Below are 17,109 nucleotides of genomic sequence, written 5' to 3'. Positions count from 1 at the left end.
TGTCAACGGCCAATTGAGGCCATTTAAAAACTAATTGAACTAGTTAATGGACCTGCCCGTCTAACCTTAAGGTTGGCGAGCAGGCCGGGATCCCTGGCAGGCTTCAGAAAAAGCATGAAACCTCATCCACGGGTGGGATGAGGTTTCATGTCAATTTTTAAAAATTTAGTAAAAGTTTAATTAAAAGTGACAGACATGTCCCAAGTCATGTGACAGTGTCACATGAGGGAACATGTCAGGGAAATTTTATTTCTCTACATTTACCATTTTTAAGTTTGACGCCCGTCTTCCTGAGGCAGCACGTAGCCTCAGGGAGTTGAGTGCGCTCTTTTCCCCTTAGGGAATCCCTTCCCCCCGCCCGCACAGGAGGTGCATAGTGCTTCCTGGCAGACGTCACACTGGGCGGGCCTTAATTGGCCCGCTCACGTAAAATGGCGGCGCGCCCCCAAACCGGGGCGCCGCTTGGAGGTGCACCTGCATGCGCCCGCTCCTGGCACTTCTCCCCCAATGGGGGGAACATTCTTCCCAATAAAAATACGATTTCATAATAACGCAAGTAGATTTACCCATAGCATTGTCTTTTATGCTCTTTAATACCTACATTAAAGCTCGGTCCCCAAGGATTCAGCATGTTACAACTGTTACAGACAGGAGGGGGTCAGTTCGAACAGCACTGTTTTCCGCTTATCACCTGTCCATAAACAGAAGGCACTTTGAATTAGTTTGTTTCAAAGAATAAGCGATGGTGTATTTTTTAAACTCCTTCGGTTTTTGTGTGATCCAATTTTACTAATGACCCCACAGCAAAATTGAGTTAGGTTTAACTCAGCAGGTTAGTTTGTTGTACACATTCAAAAGTCTGTGAAACTTTCTACCTCGCATCCCATAGTAAAGGGATGAATAGAGAAAAGGAGGTTTACAGTACAAGGGCCACAGAGAAAATGAATATTGGTTCATGTGAGTTCCAGAGCCTCAAAGTCAGAGTCCAGTAAGGAAGTCTTTCACGTGCCTACGTGATTCGATGGTCAGCTGGCTGGGGACCGGTTTTGTAAGATTCACTTTTTCAGGTGGCAATGATGCTGCAAGATGAAGTAGGCAAGCAGAGATGGCATCAGTTCTGTAGGTGAGGATACAAAACCTTCCAGTAGAGTCAGGTTAGGTGGGCTGGTACTCCAATCTGGACAGAAATTGCTTCTGTGTGGCCTGCCGTTTGGGTGTTAAACAGCAGACAGGCCGCACAGCTCAGAAAGGTAACATATAAACAGCTCAAAAGTTCCAGAGTCTTGGGTCATGTGATCTACCTTCTCCACAGTGACTTCAACAAAGGATGTTTATCCAGCATCTGGAATTTGGCTGTTTTCAGGACTGATAATGTCCCAGTCATTATGGGTTGAAAGAGGTGCCATTTAGGTTGAGGGTCTGGTGATTAGGAAGCTATTATCTCAACAGATCCACAGGCTCTGTTAGCAAGGTTGGCTTATCAAATGCAAATGGAATTCCTGTAGCTCCTTCTGAAATTGGTTTTTACAGTCCCAGGTGGTCTGTTAGAAGCTCCTAAGGCATAATGACATGTGACAGTCCCGAAACTGAGAAGAGAATTCTTTTGTTCTGGAGACCGCTTGGGAATAATTTCTAGACAGAGGGTCAACCATCTTAATTATCTTTGCTCAGCAGGAAAGTCTAGTTTAAAAATGAGAAACAGTAATAAGGATAGTGATTTAAAATATATACAGGGTTGGGTTTCCTGTTCCGTGTTGGAGGAACTCAACACAACAGGAATGGTGCGTCTCTTTGGAGAACTTCTCAATAAAAAATGAATTTACTCAAAGTATTCGATAATAATGCAACACATTTGTGATAAAACCACCTCACAAATCGTTGAATATTCATGTTCCAAAAAGCTGCCATATTGCAAGTATGTTATTGGCTGACCACCAAACCTGTCTCACGTCGGTCTAATCCCAGCTCACGTTCCCTATTAGTGGGTGAACTAATGGGTGGGTGAACAACTATGTGGCTGGTAGGTGACAGTGGGGAGGTGGAAGGTGATGCCAGGGGCGTTGCCAATGATGGGGGTAAGGACATGGGTGACTGGGGGAGTGGAAAGTATGGGACACCTGAAGAAGAATGTTAAATGCACCATGCTTGCAAATCCGAAAGTGGAAGGAAGCTCGTGTTGGACAGGCACATGTGCTGCATGGGAGTGTGATCAGTGGGTGGGCAGAGAGGCAGGTCAGCTCAGATGGTCAACTGAAAGAGAACCCTAGCAGGCAGCACTGAAAATGCTCAGGACATTGAGATGAGTGTGATGGGGGAAGGATCCACATGTGCGGAGAGTGCTTGCACGAGGCTCCGAAAGGCCCTGCCACACACACACTTCTCCCTCCAGAATCACTCGCTGCATGCAGCTGAACTGCTATTGGGGGGGGTGGTGGTGGATGCAGGGTGATGTCTAGCGAAGTCTATAAATGAAGCTGAAAGACAACATTACACATTATTCAGTGAAAGTGAATATATTTTCAAATTATAAAGTGGCAAAATGTGTTCATCTGTGCAACCAAATGTGATCAGGATTCCTTAACTTCTCTAGGTGCTGCCCTGACATCTGCAGCAGGGGTGGAGACAGCCTGTGCAATGGTTGGCCCTGTTGACTCTGATGACTCTGACGTGGGTCCTCTGGAGAGACGAGGCCTTGGGGGACCCGGCTTTCTTTGGCCGTCTTCCTGCAGCTTCTCCTGCATGAAAACAGATGGAGAGTGTATGAGCAGGACACATGGCAATGCAAGGTTGTCTGGTGAGCGGAGCCATGGACAGGATGAGGACGCGATCTCGAGAAGATACGAGCCTGATGGAGGTGTGAGGGTGTGCATGAGAGTTAGTGCTATTGTCCCTTGAGGTGTGAGATCCCTGTGGACGTGTGATGGGTTTGTGAGTGTGAGAGTTGAGAGTGATGAGAAGAGTGACTTAGCCTTAGCCTGGTGGAACGGAGGAGATCGTTCATCCTCTTATGACACTGGGTGGCTGTTCTCTTTTGCAAGGCATTGGCGCTGACCACTGCCTCCCATGCTGGATTGGTGACCTTGCCTGCTGGCCTTCGTCCAGAGTGGGGGTGGAGGACATCACAGCAGGCCTCCAGGGCGTCCAAAAAGCATGGTCAAGAAAGTGAGATCCCATGGGATACAGGGGACAGTAGCAGGTTGGATCCAAAATTGGTTCAATGACAGGAAACAAAGGGTAATGGTCGCTGGATGTTTTTGCAAATGGAAAGTAGTTTCAGTGACATTCCACAGGACTCAGTGTTGGGGAACTTGCTGTTTGTAGTATATATTAATGATTTGGATGTAAATGTGGGAAGCTTGATTGGGAAATTTGCATTTGACACAAAAATTGGCCATGTTGGTAGTGAAGAAGATAGCTGTTGACTCCAGAATTATATCAGTGGTTTGGTTGAGTTGACGGAACAGTGGGAAATACAATTCAATCCAGGAAAGTGTGAGATAATGCATTTTGGGAGGGCAAAGAAAGCAAGGGAATACTCAATAAACGGGAGGATATTGAGAGAGGCTGAGAAAGTGAGAGACCTTGGAGTGCATGTCCACGGGTCCCTGAAAGTGACAGGACAGATGGTGGTCAAGAAAGCATATGGAATGCTTTCCTTTATTGGATGAGCTATAGAATACAAAAGCAGGAATGTAATGATGGAACTGTATAAAACGCTGGTTAGGCCACAGCTGGAATTGTGTGCGCAGTCTGGTCACCACATTAGAGGAAGGACATAATTGCTCTAGAGACAGTGCAGAGGAGATTTACAAGAATGTTGCCAGGGCTTGAAAATTGCAGCTATGCGGAGAGAGTGGGTAGGCTGGGGTTGTTTTCCTTGGAACAGAATAGGTAAAGGGGTGAGGGAATAGACAGGAAGAGCTCAATTACCAGGGGACACAGATTTAAGGTGATTAATAAAAGGATTAGAGGGGATATTAGGAAATATCTTTTCACCCAGAGGATGATAGGCGTCTGGAATTTACTGCCCCAATTGGTGATTGAGGCAGATACCCTCAACTCATTTAAAAGGTACGAAGGTAGTGCGGGTGGGGTGGAAGGAAGGGAAGGAACAGCACCTCATCTTCTGACTAGGCACTTTACAGTCTTCCGGACTTAATATTGAGTTCAACAATTTCAGATCATGAACTCTCTCCTCCATTCCCACCCCCTTTCTGATCCCCCTTTTTCCAATAATTTATCATTTTTTTACAACTATATTTTTTTCTTTTCCCTCCTATTTTTAAATTTATTTCGATCTATTGTTACATTTCCACCTTTTAGCCCATTTCGATCCCTTCCCCCCACCCCACTCCCACTAAGGCCATCTGCCACTAGCTTGCTTCCCTTAATGTCCCCATTAGCACATCCTTTAGATAATATCACCACCGTCAACACCCCTTTGTCCTTTTGTCTATGACATCTTTGGCAGTCTCTTCTTGGCCTCCACCTATCACTGGCCCCCTATCGAGCTCTCCTGTCCCACCCCTTTCTACCAGCTTATATTTCATCTCATTTCTATATGTCTTAGTTCTGATGAAGGGTCATACGGACTCAAAACGTCAACTGTATCCCTCTCCTCAGATGCTGTCAGACCTGCTGAGTTTTTCCAGGTATTTTTGTTTTTGTTCTAGATTTCCAGCATCCGCAGTATTTTGCTTTTATCATTTAAAAGGCACCTGGATCTGCACCTCAAGTGCTGTAACCTGCAAGGCTACGGGCTGGGTGCTGGAAGGTGGGGTTAGAATGGGCGGCTAGTTCTTTCAGCCAGCGCAGACACGATGGGTTGAATGGCCTCTTTCTGTGCCATAGATTTTCTGTGGCTCTAACTCTTGATGAATGCTGCAGGGAAGAAGAGGACGGTGACCAGTCAAGGTCCTGATTGAGGAAGAGGTTACCCAGGTGCCCTTTTTGCCAGCTGCATAAAGGACATCTTCACCTAAGTAATACCTCCTTTTACCTAACTAATAATTACTGCTAATGCAAAAACCTGTCTTGCCATCATGATCCCCCTTTTTCATACAGACTATATCAATTCATTATGGTCTATCAACTAATGCATATGCTGCCATTTAGATCTCTTCCACAATTACTGAGACTTAGATGGAGGGAATATTCAGCAGATATTCAGGCAGGGTTAACTAGCGATCGCATGGTAAAAGGTCCACTGGGAAAAGGTATTATAATATTGAATTCCATTTTTGAGAATAACACATTAGATTCCAAAACAAGAATCTTGACAAGAACAAGAAACAAAGCCAATTACTTAGATATGAGGGGAGAGCTGGTGAAGGTTGATGGAATAAATAGACTAAAAGGTATGGCAATAAATGAACAGTGAAAAGAAAAGAGAGTCTTGGATTTATATAGCACTTTTCATGACCACCCAATGTCTCAAAATGATTTACAGCCAATTAAGTACTTTTTTGAAGTGTAGTCACTGTTGTAATGTAGGAAACGCAATTGTAAATTTCTGCTTAACAACCTGCATAAACAGTGATGTGATAATGAGCAGATAATTCACTTTTTGTGATGTTGTTTGAGGGATAAATAAATATTGGCTAGGACATCAGCGATAGCTCCCCTGTCTGTCTTTGAAATAGTGCCATGGAATCTTTTACATCCACCTGATAGGGCAGATCAGGTCTTGGTTTAATATCTCATCCAAAAGCCAGCACCTCTGACAGAACAGCACTTCTTCAGTACTGTACTAGAGTTTCAGCCTTGATTTTTGTGGGCCTTATACCCAGAACCTTGTGATTAAAAGGTAACCATGCTACCAATTGAACCACAGCTGATACATTTAAAGACATTATTTAAAATTACCAACTGTTGCAAATATCTAGTTCCAGCTTCATTTGTTTTGGAATACTACTTTTAGTTTTGGGAATTAAAGTTTTGACTGTGGAGAATGGGGGCATCTGGTTGGGAAACTGATAAGCAACACTGTGGTGAATGCAGTTCAAATAAGCTTGGAGATTATTATACTTAAAATGTTTGGGTCATGTTGACTTAAGAGGTTAACTCTTAGAAAGGTAAGGTCATAAAATGACAGGTAGACTTACTTAGTTAAAGAACTGGAGATATGACTTTTGTTGCTATTCAAGTAAAGGATAAATTATTCATGTGGTTTCCCAGAATTAAGGAAAACTTTGGAATTAAAAGGTACTTAAATTGCATTTTTACCTGGGAACAGGCCATATGTATCACATAGCCATGGAGATGGGTGGAGCGTAGTGAAATTCTTTGGTTTGCGTTTATCTCCGTGAATTCAGTTAGGGAAGAGCCAGCAGGCAAGACTGGTAAATGGTTGGAAAAGCAGCTAAGAGGCTTTGTCAGCTTTGGGTCTTATGTAGCTTGTAGCTCCTTGGAAGTGGAGAGATAAAGCCAAAGCTACAGCTGAAGTGGAGTAAACGCTGGATCTATCATCCAACACGCAGCCAGTGATTGGCAGCTGGTGTTCAGTGTAAGACAAAAGTTGGAAAGGGGAGAAACAACTGGAAGATTTGTTTAGCTGGAAGCTAAAGGAAGGAATCTACAGGAATCCTCAGTGAAAGGCAATTAACCTTGTGGCAGTTGGGATCTGAAAGTAATCAGCTCGGTTGCAGTTTGAAACCATAGCAGTGGGCTATTGGAAACCAAGAGTGTTTTCTGACGTTTTAAGTCACTGCACAGGAGTCGCAGGAAGGCCCGTGCTGGAGCTGTGGAGTCTGGAGTTGTGAGGCCTGCAAAGAAATTGAGGGTCGCTTAGCCGAAAGCTAATGGAAGGACCCCCATGAAATCTTGTACCTTGGCCAACAGCTGGAACATGTAAGAGAAATTAGAGCGAATTAGAGAGAGCAGTGATATAGCTTTTGAGTTGGTTCCAGGAAAATAGAATGAACCTTAAATATTTCATAAGATAAGGGAACTCTTGAGGGGAAATAGAAAGTGGAACTGGATTCATGGCCATAAGTCTTTATAAGTTCATGGTGTTTACTTTGTTTAATTATTTTTGATATACAGTGAAGTTTGGTTTTGTTTAAAAATGTGAAATCCTGTGGTATAGTTCTGTCAGTTGTTTGGGTCTCTTCAAATTCTAATCACAACACAACAAAAGTAAGCTCCATTAAAAAACAAAAACTCAGCAACAAAAATCCATCTATGGTTCACTAAGGAATTTAGGGAGTGTATTGGATTAAAAGAAGAGTCTTATAACGTTGCAAAGAATAGCAGTAAGTCTGAGAGTTGGCAGATTTTAGAAACCAACAAAGGGCAACCGAAAGGTTGATTAAAAAAGGAAAAAAAGTAGAATGAGGGTAAACTAGCCAGGAATATAAAAAAAAAGGATTCTAAGAGCTTTTGCAGGTATATGAAAAGGAGAGTAGCTAAATTAAATGTTGGTCCTTTAGAGGCAGAGATGAGAGTAATTATCCTGGGGAATGAAGAAGTGGTGGAGATGTTGAATAAATACTTTGTGTGTTTCTTCACGGTAGCAGGCATAAATATAGGGTTACCCCAGGAGCTAATAAGACTGAGGAATTTAAAGTAAATAATATCGGCAGAGAAAAAGTATTAGGAAACTCAAAGAATGAAAAGCTGATAAAACCCCAGGACCCAATGGCCTCCAACCTACAGTTCCAAAAGAGGTAGATACAATGGATGCCCTGGTTGTGATTTTCCAAAACTCCCTAGATTCTAGAACTGTCCACGCAGATTGGAAGTGAAAAAATGTAACACCTGTATTCAAGAAAGGAGGGAGAAAGAAAGCATCTAATGAGAGGCCAGTTAGCTTCACCTCAGCCATTGGGAAACTGCTGGAATCTATTATGAAGGAAGTCTTAATGTACTTAGAAACTCATAGAGTTATGAGACAGAGTCAACATGGTTTTACAAAAGGGAAACTTTGTTGACAAATTTATTACAGTATTTTGCGAACATAACTAGTAGAATAAATAAATGAGAGTCAGTAGGTTTCCAAAGGAATGCAATAAGGTGCCACATAAGAGGTTAATACATAAAATAAGGGCTCACGGAGTTGTGGATAATATATTAGCATGGATGGAGGCATGGTTAACATACAGGAAGCATAGCATAGAAATAACGGGGCATTTTCAAGTTGACAGGCTACAACAAGTGGAGTGCCGCAAGGATCAGTGCTGAGGCCTCAGTTATATTAATGACGAACTGTATTAATTTTTAAAAATTCATTCATGGGATGTGAATTTGCTGGCTGGGCCAGCATTTATTTCTCATTCCTAATTGCTCTTGAGAAGGTGGTGGTGAGCCACTTTCTTAAACCGCTGCAGTCCATCTGGTGCAGGTACACCCACAGTATCGTTAGGAAAGGATTTCAAGGATTTTGATCCATGGCCAGTGAAGGAATAGCAATTTGGTTCCAAATCAGAATGGTGTGTGACTTGGAGGGGAACTTGTAGGTGGTGGTATTCCCACGCGTCTGCTGCCCTTGTCCTTTTAGGTGGCAGAATTTGTGGATTTGGAAGATGCTGACTAAGGAGGTTTGTCAATTTGCCACAATGCATCTTGTAGATGGTACACACTGCTGCATCTGTGCACTGGTGGTGGAGGGAGTGAATGTTTAAGTTGGTGGATGGGGTACTGATCAAGCGGGCTGCTTTGTGCTGGATGGTGTCAAGCTTTTTGAGTGTTGTTTGAGCTGCACTCACCCAGGCAAGTGGAGAGTATTCCATCACACTCCTGAAATGAGATATAGATGGTGGACAGGTGTTGGGGAGTCAGGAAGTGATTTACTTACCACAGAATTTCCAGCCCCTAACCTGCTCTTGTAGCTACATTATTTATATTGCTAGTCCAGTTCAGTTTCTGGTCAATGATAACACCAAGGATGTTGACAGTGGGGTATTCAGCGATGATAATGCCGTTGAATGTCAAGGGGAGATCATTAGATTCTCTCTTGTTGGAGATGGAAATTGCCTGGCATTTGTGTGACTCAAATGTCACTTGCCACTTATTGGGCCAAGCCTGAATGTCTTGCTGTGTATGCATACAGACTGTGTCTGTATCTGAGGATGTGAATGGTTCTTAACATCAGCAAGCACCCCTACTTCTGACCATGTGTGGGATGTTCCACCCCTGACTGTGACTGGGATTGCCCGGTCTGCTGAAAGTCAATGGACTTTTGGCTGGGCGACCGAATCTCCCACAGCAGGTCCCGCCACGATGAGGCCAGAAAATCCCAGCCCTTATGATTGAGAAAAGGTCACTGTGGTAACTTGATATTAATGAAGCAGCTGAAGATGGTTGTGTTAAAGACACAACCCTGAGGAACTCCTGCAGTGATATCCTGGGATTGAGATGATTGGCCTCCAACAATCACAACCATCTTCCTTTGTGGTAGATATGACTACAACCAGTGGACAGTTTTCCCCATGATTCCCATTGTCATCAATTTTGCTAAGGCTCCTTTATGCCACACTCGGTCAACTGCTGCCTTTATGTTAAGGGCAGTCACTCTCACCTCACCTCTTGAGTTCAGCTCTTTTATCCAGTCTTGGACCAAAGCTGCACAGAGGTGTAGAGCTCAGTGGCCCTGGCGGAACCCAAACTGAGCGTCAGTGAGCAGGTTATTGTCATGTTACGCGCCACTATCATGGTGCAGTATTTGGCCGGGTTGCGGTTGTCCTGCTTTTTGTGTACAGGGCAATACCTGGGCAATTTTTCGCATTGTCGGGCAGATGCCAGTGTTGTAGCTGTACTGGAACAACTTGGTTAGGGGAACGGCTAGTTTTGGAGCACTATGTCTACCACTGAGATGTTGTCAGGGCCCATTGCCTTTGCTGTCCCAGTGCCTTCAGTCGTTTCTTGTTATCACATAGAATGAATTGAATTGGCTGAAGTCTGGCATCTGTGATGCTGGGGACCCCAGTGGGAGGCCAAGATGGATCATCCACTGGGCACTTCTTGATGAAGATGGTTGTATGACCCGTTGGGCTCCTCCTTCATTGGGAAAGGGGATGCTTGTGGAGCCTCCTCCTCCAGTGACTTGTTTAATTGTCAACCGCTACTCATGACCTGATGTGTCAGGACTGCAGAGCTTAGATATGATCCATTAATTGTGGGATTTCCTGGCTGTTTAGCATGTATGTTGTCCTGTGTTGTAGCTTCAACAGCTTGGCATCTGAATTTTGGGTATGCCTGGTGCTGCACTTGGCATGCCCTCCTGCACTCTTCTTTGAACCAAGGTTGATCCCCTGGCTTTGTGGTAATGGTAGAGTGGGTGATATGCCGGGCCATGAGGTTACAGATTGTGGCTGAATACAATTCTGCTGCTGATGGGCAACAATTCTGGATGTCCAGTTTTGAGCTGTTTCTCTGTTCTGTATTTACCTCATTTAGCAGAGTGGTAGCGCCACACAACACAATGGTTGGTATCCTCAGTGTGAAAATGGGATGCCATTTCCACAAGGACTATGCGACAATCAGTACTATCAATATCATACTATCATAGGCAGATGCATCTGTGACATGTAGGTTGATGAGGGAGAGGTCAAGTAGGTTTCTTCCCTGTTGTTGATTTCCTCACTATCTGCCGCAGACTCTTTCTGGCAGATATGTCCTTCAGGGCTCAGCCAGCTAGGTCAGTATTGGTGATGGACATTGAAAACTCCTGCCCAGAGTATACCCTGAGCTCTTGTAACTCTCAGTGCTTCTTCCAAGTGTGTTCAAAATGGAGGAGTAGTGATTCATCAGCTGAGGGAGGGCGGTAGGTGGTAATCAGCAGGAGGTTTCCTTGCCCATGGGGTCCAGAGTCAGTGTTAAGGACTCCCAGGGTAACTCGCCACTTTGGCTGTATACCAATGTGCTGCCGCCTCTGGTGTTTCTGTCCTGCCGATGGGACAGTACTTACCCAGGAATGATGGCGGTGTCTGGGACATTATCAGGAAGGAATGATTCCATGAGTATGACTACGTCAAGTTGTTGCATGTCTAGTCTGTGGGACATCTGTCCCAATTTTGGTGCAAGCCTCAAGATGTTAGTAAAGAGGACCTTGCAGGGTCAGCTGGGCAGCATGTGCCATTGTTATTTCCAGTGACTAAGTCGATGCTAGGTGGTCTGTCCAGTTTTATTCCTTTTTTAATTTTCTGTAGCAGTTTAGTACAACTGTGTGGCTTGTTAAGAGTCAACCACATTGTGTGGGTCTGTAGTCACATGTAGGCCAGACTGGGCAAGGATGGGAGATTTCCTTCCCCAAAAAGTATTAATGAACTCGATGGTTTCTTAACGACAATCCAATGTCTACCATTACAGAAACTTTTGATTTTAGATCTATTAATTAATTGAATTTAAATTCCACCAGTTGCCACAGTGGGATTTAAACTCTTATCCCCAGAGCATTAGCCGAGGCTTTTGGATTACTAAGCCAGTAACAATACCTCTACACTATTGTCCCCCTGTTTAATGACTTAGACAAAGAGACTGAGAGTAATGTATCCAGGTTTGCTGACAATGCAAAGCTGATGGGAATATAAGGATGCAAAAAGATATAGGCAGGTTAAGTGGACGGGCAACAAAGTGGCAGATGGGACATAATGTGGGAAGGTGTGAGGTTATCCACTTTGGTAGTAAGAATAGAAAAGGAGAATTTTTAAAAAAACACGTGGAACTTCTAAATGTTGATGTTTAGACAGGCTTGGATGTGCTCATACAAGGAGCACAGAAAGTTAGCATGCAGGTACAGCAAGCAATTAGAAAGGCAAATGCCATGTTGACCTAAAGGGCAAGGGCACTGGGTTACAGAGTCTTCCTACAATTTTATAGGGCTTGGTGAGACCACACCTGCAGTACTGCAGGCACTTTTGGTCTCCATATCTCAGGAAGGATACACTTGCCTTGGAGGTGGTACAGCTAAGATTTACTAAATTGGTTTCTGGGGTGAAAGGCATGTCCTACGATGAGTAAATTGTGCCTGTGCTCTCTCGAGTTTAAAAGACTCTAAATAATCTCATTGAAACATACAAGATTCTGAAGGGGCTCGACAGGGTCGATACCAGGAGATTGTTTCCCTTGACTGGGAATTCTGGAACACAGGCCGAGTCTCAGGATCATTTAGGACCGTGATGAGGAGAAATTTCTTCACTCAGAGGGTTATGAATCTTTGGAATTCTCTGCCCCAGAGGGTTGTGGCTTCTCCATTGTAGAATATACTCAAGGAATGTGACAGATTTCTGCTCTCTAAGTGAATCAAGGGATATAGGGAGCAGGCAGGAAAGTTGAGCCCAGGCAGAAGATCAGCCATGATCATATCGAATGGTGGAGTAGGAATTGGGGGGGCTGTATAGTCTTCTCCTGCTCCTATATCCTATGTTCATAAATCATTTCCCAGGTATTTCTTGTCCCAAGTCAATCTGCACGTATCAATCAGTTCCAACAATTCTTTAGTCAATAGATGTAGGTGTGCTGTCATACTGTGCTTTGTTATCATGTTTGGATACGCCCTTTCAAACCTAGTCTGCTATTTCTTTGTGAAGGCTTCAGTTCTCTGACTGGTACAGTTCAGTCTGCTTTCCTGAGGCCCACTGCTCAACAGGACCAAAACCTAGTGCTTATGGCCCAGCAGGTATAGACTATCTTTCAGGGTGATACCATGTGCATTCCTTCAGCAGCCCTGTAAGATACCTATGTGAAGTAGCCAGGGTCAAGCTGCCCTTGTGACAGCAGTGAACCCACAGCCAGCAACAGGTCTCTCTCAATTTTCAGCTATCTTGTGATAAGGGCTACCTAAGGACTCGAAGGCTCCTGTTGGAAAGTGCAAGTCCACTAGAACCACTTTAGAACTTCCTTCCACTGAGTGAGCCTTGTGCTTTCTGTTCCCTATAATGAGTCCTCCCTAAATGCTTCTGGGCCAGGGGTTTCAGAGCCCATTATCTTGCGCCAATGCTATCAGATCCTGTGACTGCCCACTGCATCAATATCACATCCTAGGAATCTGTACCCCTCTAATTCTGACAGAATCTGGTATCTTCTGATACTCCCAGACTCTGAGACACGTCCTCAGTGCTAACTGTGCTCACCTACAGTTCTGTCAAAGCCTGGAATACACCCCCCTCCCCTCCCCACCCAACCCCACTCCATTACTGACAGATCTCAGGAATCATTTAGTGAGAAGCACCCTCCTCAGGGAACTGCTAAACTTCAGGTTTCACCTATACAGGAATAACAAAGAACCATTCCCAGTGTTACTAAAGCACAGTAATCCTCATAAATGTATGAGGCAATGCATTTTCCAAGGAAGAATGAGAAGACTGCATATAAACTAATTGGTATAATTTAAAAGTGGGTGCACAGATAGGGGCGCCTGGGGGTTTTGTGATAGAGATCTTTGAAGTTGATAAGGCTGTTAAAAAGTCATATTGGATCCTTGGCTAAGACAGAGTAAAAATTCAAAGAGGCTGTGATAAACCTTTATAAAATACTGGTTTGGCTTCACTGGGAGTATTGCGCCCAATTCTGGTCAGCACACTTTAGGAAGGATATCAGTTCTGAAGTGATGCCCACACTACAGTGTAGAAAGTAGTGGGCTTACCAGCTTTGTGGCCAGAGGATCTCTGTGTTAGCAAATTGTCCCAGTAGAACCAGCCCCCATTCAAACCATGGCACCACAACCAGTCCAGCTGAGGAAGCTGTCTCCATACAAGGGCCGGTTTCTCCTAAAGTGACTGCAGAACCTCATCCTCTCTCTGCAAACTCCAGAACTCCCCGACCCTAAATGCTTTGGAGTGTCCCTCATCCTAATAATCCTCAACTCCTTCCGTAGTGAACAAAACCCTAACTTCTCAAAGCGCTTTCCATAATTATAACCTCTTAGCCTTGGAAACAAAATAGTTTATCCACACTACGATATCTTCTCATTGTTTTTATATCATCCTGGTGATGGGACACCCAAACTGTACAAAATACACTAACAATGACCTAGGGTGGAAATTTCCCAGATTTGGACTAAGTGCCAGCCGCGATGGTGGGTTTTCACGCTGTATCATCCCAAACCCACCTCACATTATTTATGCATTCCAGGGAAACATTCTGTTTCTGTGACAGGTGGGCCCTCATTCGCCCACTGGGCATCACCTCGCCACCGCATCACGCTGGGCGCCATGTTTAAAGTCTAGCCACAAGCACAGCGCTCATTGCTTCCAGGTCACAACTGCTACATGGAAGGTATGGCCAGCAAAGGGAAAAAAGACCGCAGCCCCCCTACTTCAACAACGGGTCCCTCGAGCGGCTGCAGGAATGCCGTGGAAACCCACTGGGATGTCCTGTGCTCCCGCTCTGGCCGCAGGATGGGAAACAACATGACCAATCCAACTTGGGAGGTGGTGCCCTTCAGAAGAGGACAGCCCCCCAACGCCAGAAGAGGATGAATGATCTCCTCCATTCCACCAGGGTAAATCACTCTTCTCATCACTCCCAACTCACACTAACAAGCCCATCACACATCCACAGGGCCCTCACTCGCTGCTAGTTCAAGGGACATCACCATTCACTCTCTCACACACACCTTCATTGTCCTCATCCCGTCCATGGGACCACTCACAACCCACACAGGCCAGGCATACTTATCATCTGGCCCGGCAGGCATCCTGCTTACACTCTCTCCATCTCTATTAATGCAGGACAAGCTGACACACAACAAGTGGGAGAGGTTGCAGACTGGTGACGGAATGCCTGAAATCAAGGTCCTCACAGGCTTTGAAAACAGATCCATCCAGCAGGCCGGCCATGACCTGGACCGATCCTGTGCCGACAGTGAGGTCGGTGCTGCTCTACCAAGTGAGGGTCCAGCAGTGCAACATCCATCAGATAACCATGCTGTGAGTGATGTGTCCTCATTCACAGGCCACTGCCATGCACTAATTTTCTCCCCTTGCTTTCACAGGCACATCTGCCAAACACCAACAGAGCCCACGACCCAGGGACTCCAATCAAGCCCCGAAGAAACCTCTGCAGAGGAATCTGGAGGCACCCTCCCTGAAGTCCTGTCACAGCGCTCACCCACACCCTCCATCAGCACAGAGACACACACCTTGGTGGGACCTAGTTTTAGAGCAGCCTTGGGATCACAATCTGGTGAGCACATCGCACTGGCTGATCCACAGCAGGCGGCGGGCGGCAGGGATTTCCCAGGTGTTCAGCAATCGGAGGACTGCTGGATGCCAGAACGTTGCTGAGTCCAAGTCAGGTGACGAGCCCCTGGACTTGGTCATGTCACAGGTACTGGAGCTGCAAAGGCAAGCTCAGGAGCATCTGGAAGGGATGTTCGCTGGACTCTTCAGATGACAAGGCATGATGCAGAATCCGTCCGCCTTCAGGCTGAGGTGATAGCGCCGGCAAGGCAATGCACCGAGGTCAACACTGGTAGGATGGCGGCCGCCATGGAGACCTTGGCCCAGGACTTCGCTCCTGCACTGCTGCGCGGGTTCAACTCCATCGCTGATGCCAAAGTTGGCCTCCAACTATGTGAGAGGGGTGCCTGGCAGCTCGATCTCACTCCAGCTATCCTTTCCGCTCACTGAGTCAGCCTGGGGTCCTCAGGCACCCATAGGGAGGAGGATTGGCAGGATCGCACTCTGGGCCCATCCATCCAGGTGACTCCGACAGTGTCCGTCCAATCCAACTCCCCCCTCCTGTAACCTCAGCAGCTCCAGCTCCACAGGCCAAGGAGGGTGCCAAATGCCTCACAGCAGGGCCCTGAAAGCAGGTTGGGGCCTTCCAAGTCTCGGCCCTCCAGAGGACACCCACCAAAGTCATCACAGACAGGGCATAGCAGTCAACAGGCTGCCTCCACCTCTGCTGTGGATATCCTGGGAGCAACAAGGCGTAGCAGCAGAGTTAGGAAAGTTAAGCAGAATTAGTTGCACAGCCTGGACACGGGTGTTATTCACTTGTACATATTGTTCACTATTGTCAATAAGCTCCCAAGAATCTCTCCGTGCCCATGGCTCCTTGTGCTGATGAGCAGTGTTCTTGTCACTCAGATTTGATACTTTTCTGCACAAGGTAAAAGGCAAGTATCTCAGTCCAGGGCCTCTTCCCTGTGCTCTGTGTGGCCTTCAGACCAAAGTGATGGTCCAGCCTCACACTCCCTGGAAACATTACTGATGCTTGCACCTCGGCGGTGCTTGTCATTGCTGCCAGTATGTAGTGGGCACGTGCTCGATGTGCTCTCAGCACCTTTAAGGAAGGGTTGGCCCCCATCTCTTCAGTATCTGTGACCACTGATGCTGTGCTCCAGCTCCTGGATGGCTCAGGTGCTGAAGGTGGACAAAGCATCAGAACTTCTAAAGTTTCATGGCTGCATCTCTATGATATGACCTTGATCACGGAGTGCAAGCAGGCTGCCCTCGGTCAGAAAGGAGTCAGACATTCTCAGAGGCTGTGTGAAGATTTATGGAGTGTCCTCACTGCATGTCGTCATCATCCTCCTACAATCGAGTGACTATTAGGGCCTCCACTGCATCTCTATGACAGAAGCATTCTCACAGAGGGTATTCGCACTGCCATAAGCCAGACTGTAGTCAAATGTTCACAGATGCGATGTGAGGATCTATGGGGTCACCTCACCGCATGTTGTTATCATCCTCCACAAATCTAGCACCTATGAGGACCTCCCGAGCACGCCTACCTCAGCTAGCCAATGCGAGGGCCTCATCCTCGTCATCATCATCTCCGTGGACTCCCTCAGCCTCATCCCCATCGGCGCCCTCCTCATTGGAGGAGACGTGCAGCTCCTCCATCTCCTCCTCAGCCAGCTCATCTCCCCGTTGCGGCACCAGGTTGTAAAATGCGCAGCAGACGACGATGATGCGTGACACCCTCTGCGGACTGTATGGCAGGGCTCCACCAGACCTGTCCAGGCACCGCAACCTCATCTTCAGCATCCTGGTGGTTTGCTCCACCAAGTTGCGAGCTGCAGCAGGGGCCTCATTATAACATCGCTCTGCTGCAGTCTGAGGCCACCGCACGGGTATCATCAGCCATGGTCTCTGCGGGTAGCCCTTGTCCCCAAGGAGCCACCCCTGCAGCTTCTGTGGACCCTGGAAGACTTCAGGAATC

The 17,109-nt window shown here is 46.1% G+C and overlaps 1 protein-coding gene across 2 annotated transcripts in view; it reads right to left on the bottom strand.

The window, feature by feature from the left end:
* Positions 1-515: 515 nt before the first annotated feature.
* The window catches only part of dym (dymeclin), a 531,615-nt gene continuing 515,021 nt past the window's right edge, over positions 516-17,109 (bottom strand). For both annotated transcript variants that reach the window (XM_078552754.1, XM_078552763.1), the window contains exons 17-18: positions 2,583-2,735; positions 516-1,680 (exon numbers count right to left, since the gene is read on the bottom strand). In XM_078552754.1, coding sequence (XP_078408880.1) covers positions 1,654-1,680; positions 2,583-2,735 — 180 coding nt within the window. In that variant the 3' untranslated portion in view covers positions 516-1,653. The remainder of the gene's footprint in view (positions 1,681-2,582; positions 2,736-17,109) is intronic.

This window comes from Cetorhinus maximus, chromosome 1, assembly GCF_964194155.1.
Source record: "Cetorhinus maximus chromosome 1, sCetMax3.hap1.1, whole genome shotgun sequence".
In the NCBI taxonomy this organism is placed as follows: domain Eukaryota; kingdom Metazoa; phylum Chordata; class Chondrichthyes; order Lamniformes; family Cetorhinidae; genus Cetorhinus; species Cetorhinus maximus.
Note: the sequence above shows the minus strand (reverse complement) of the source record. Positions and strands in the feature narration are given on the sequence as shown.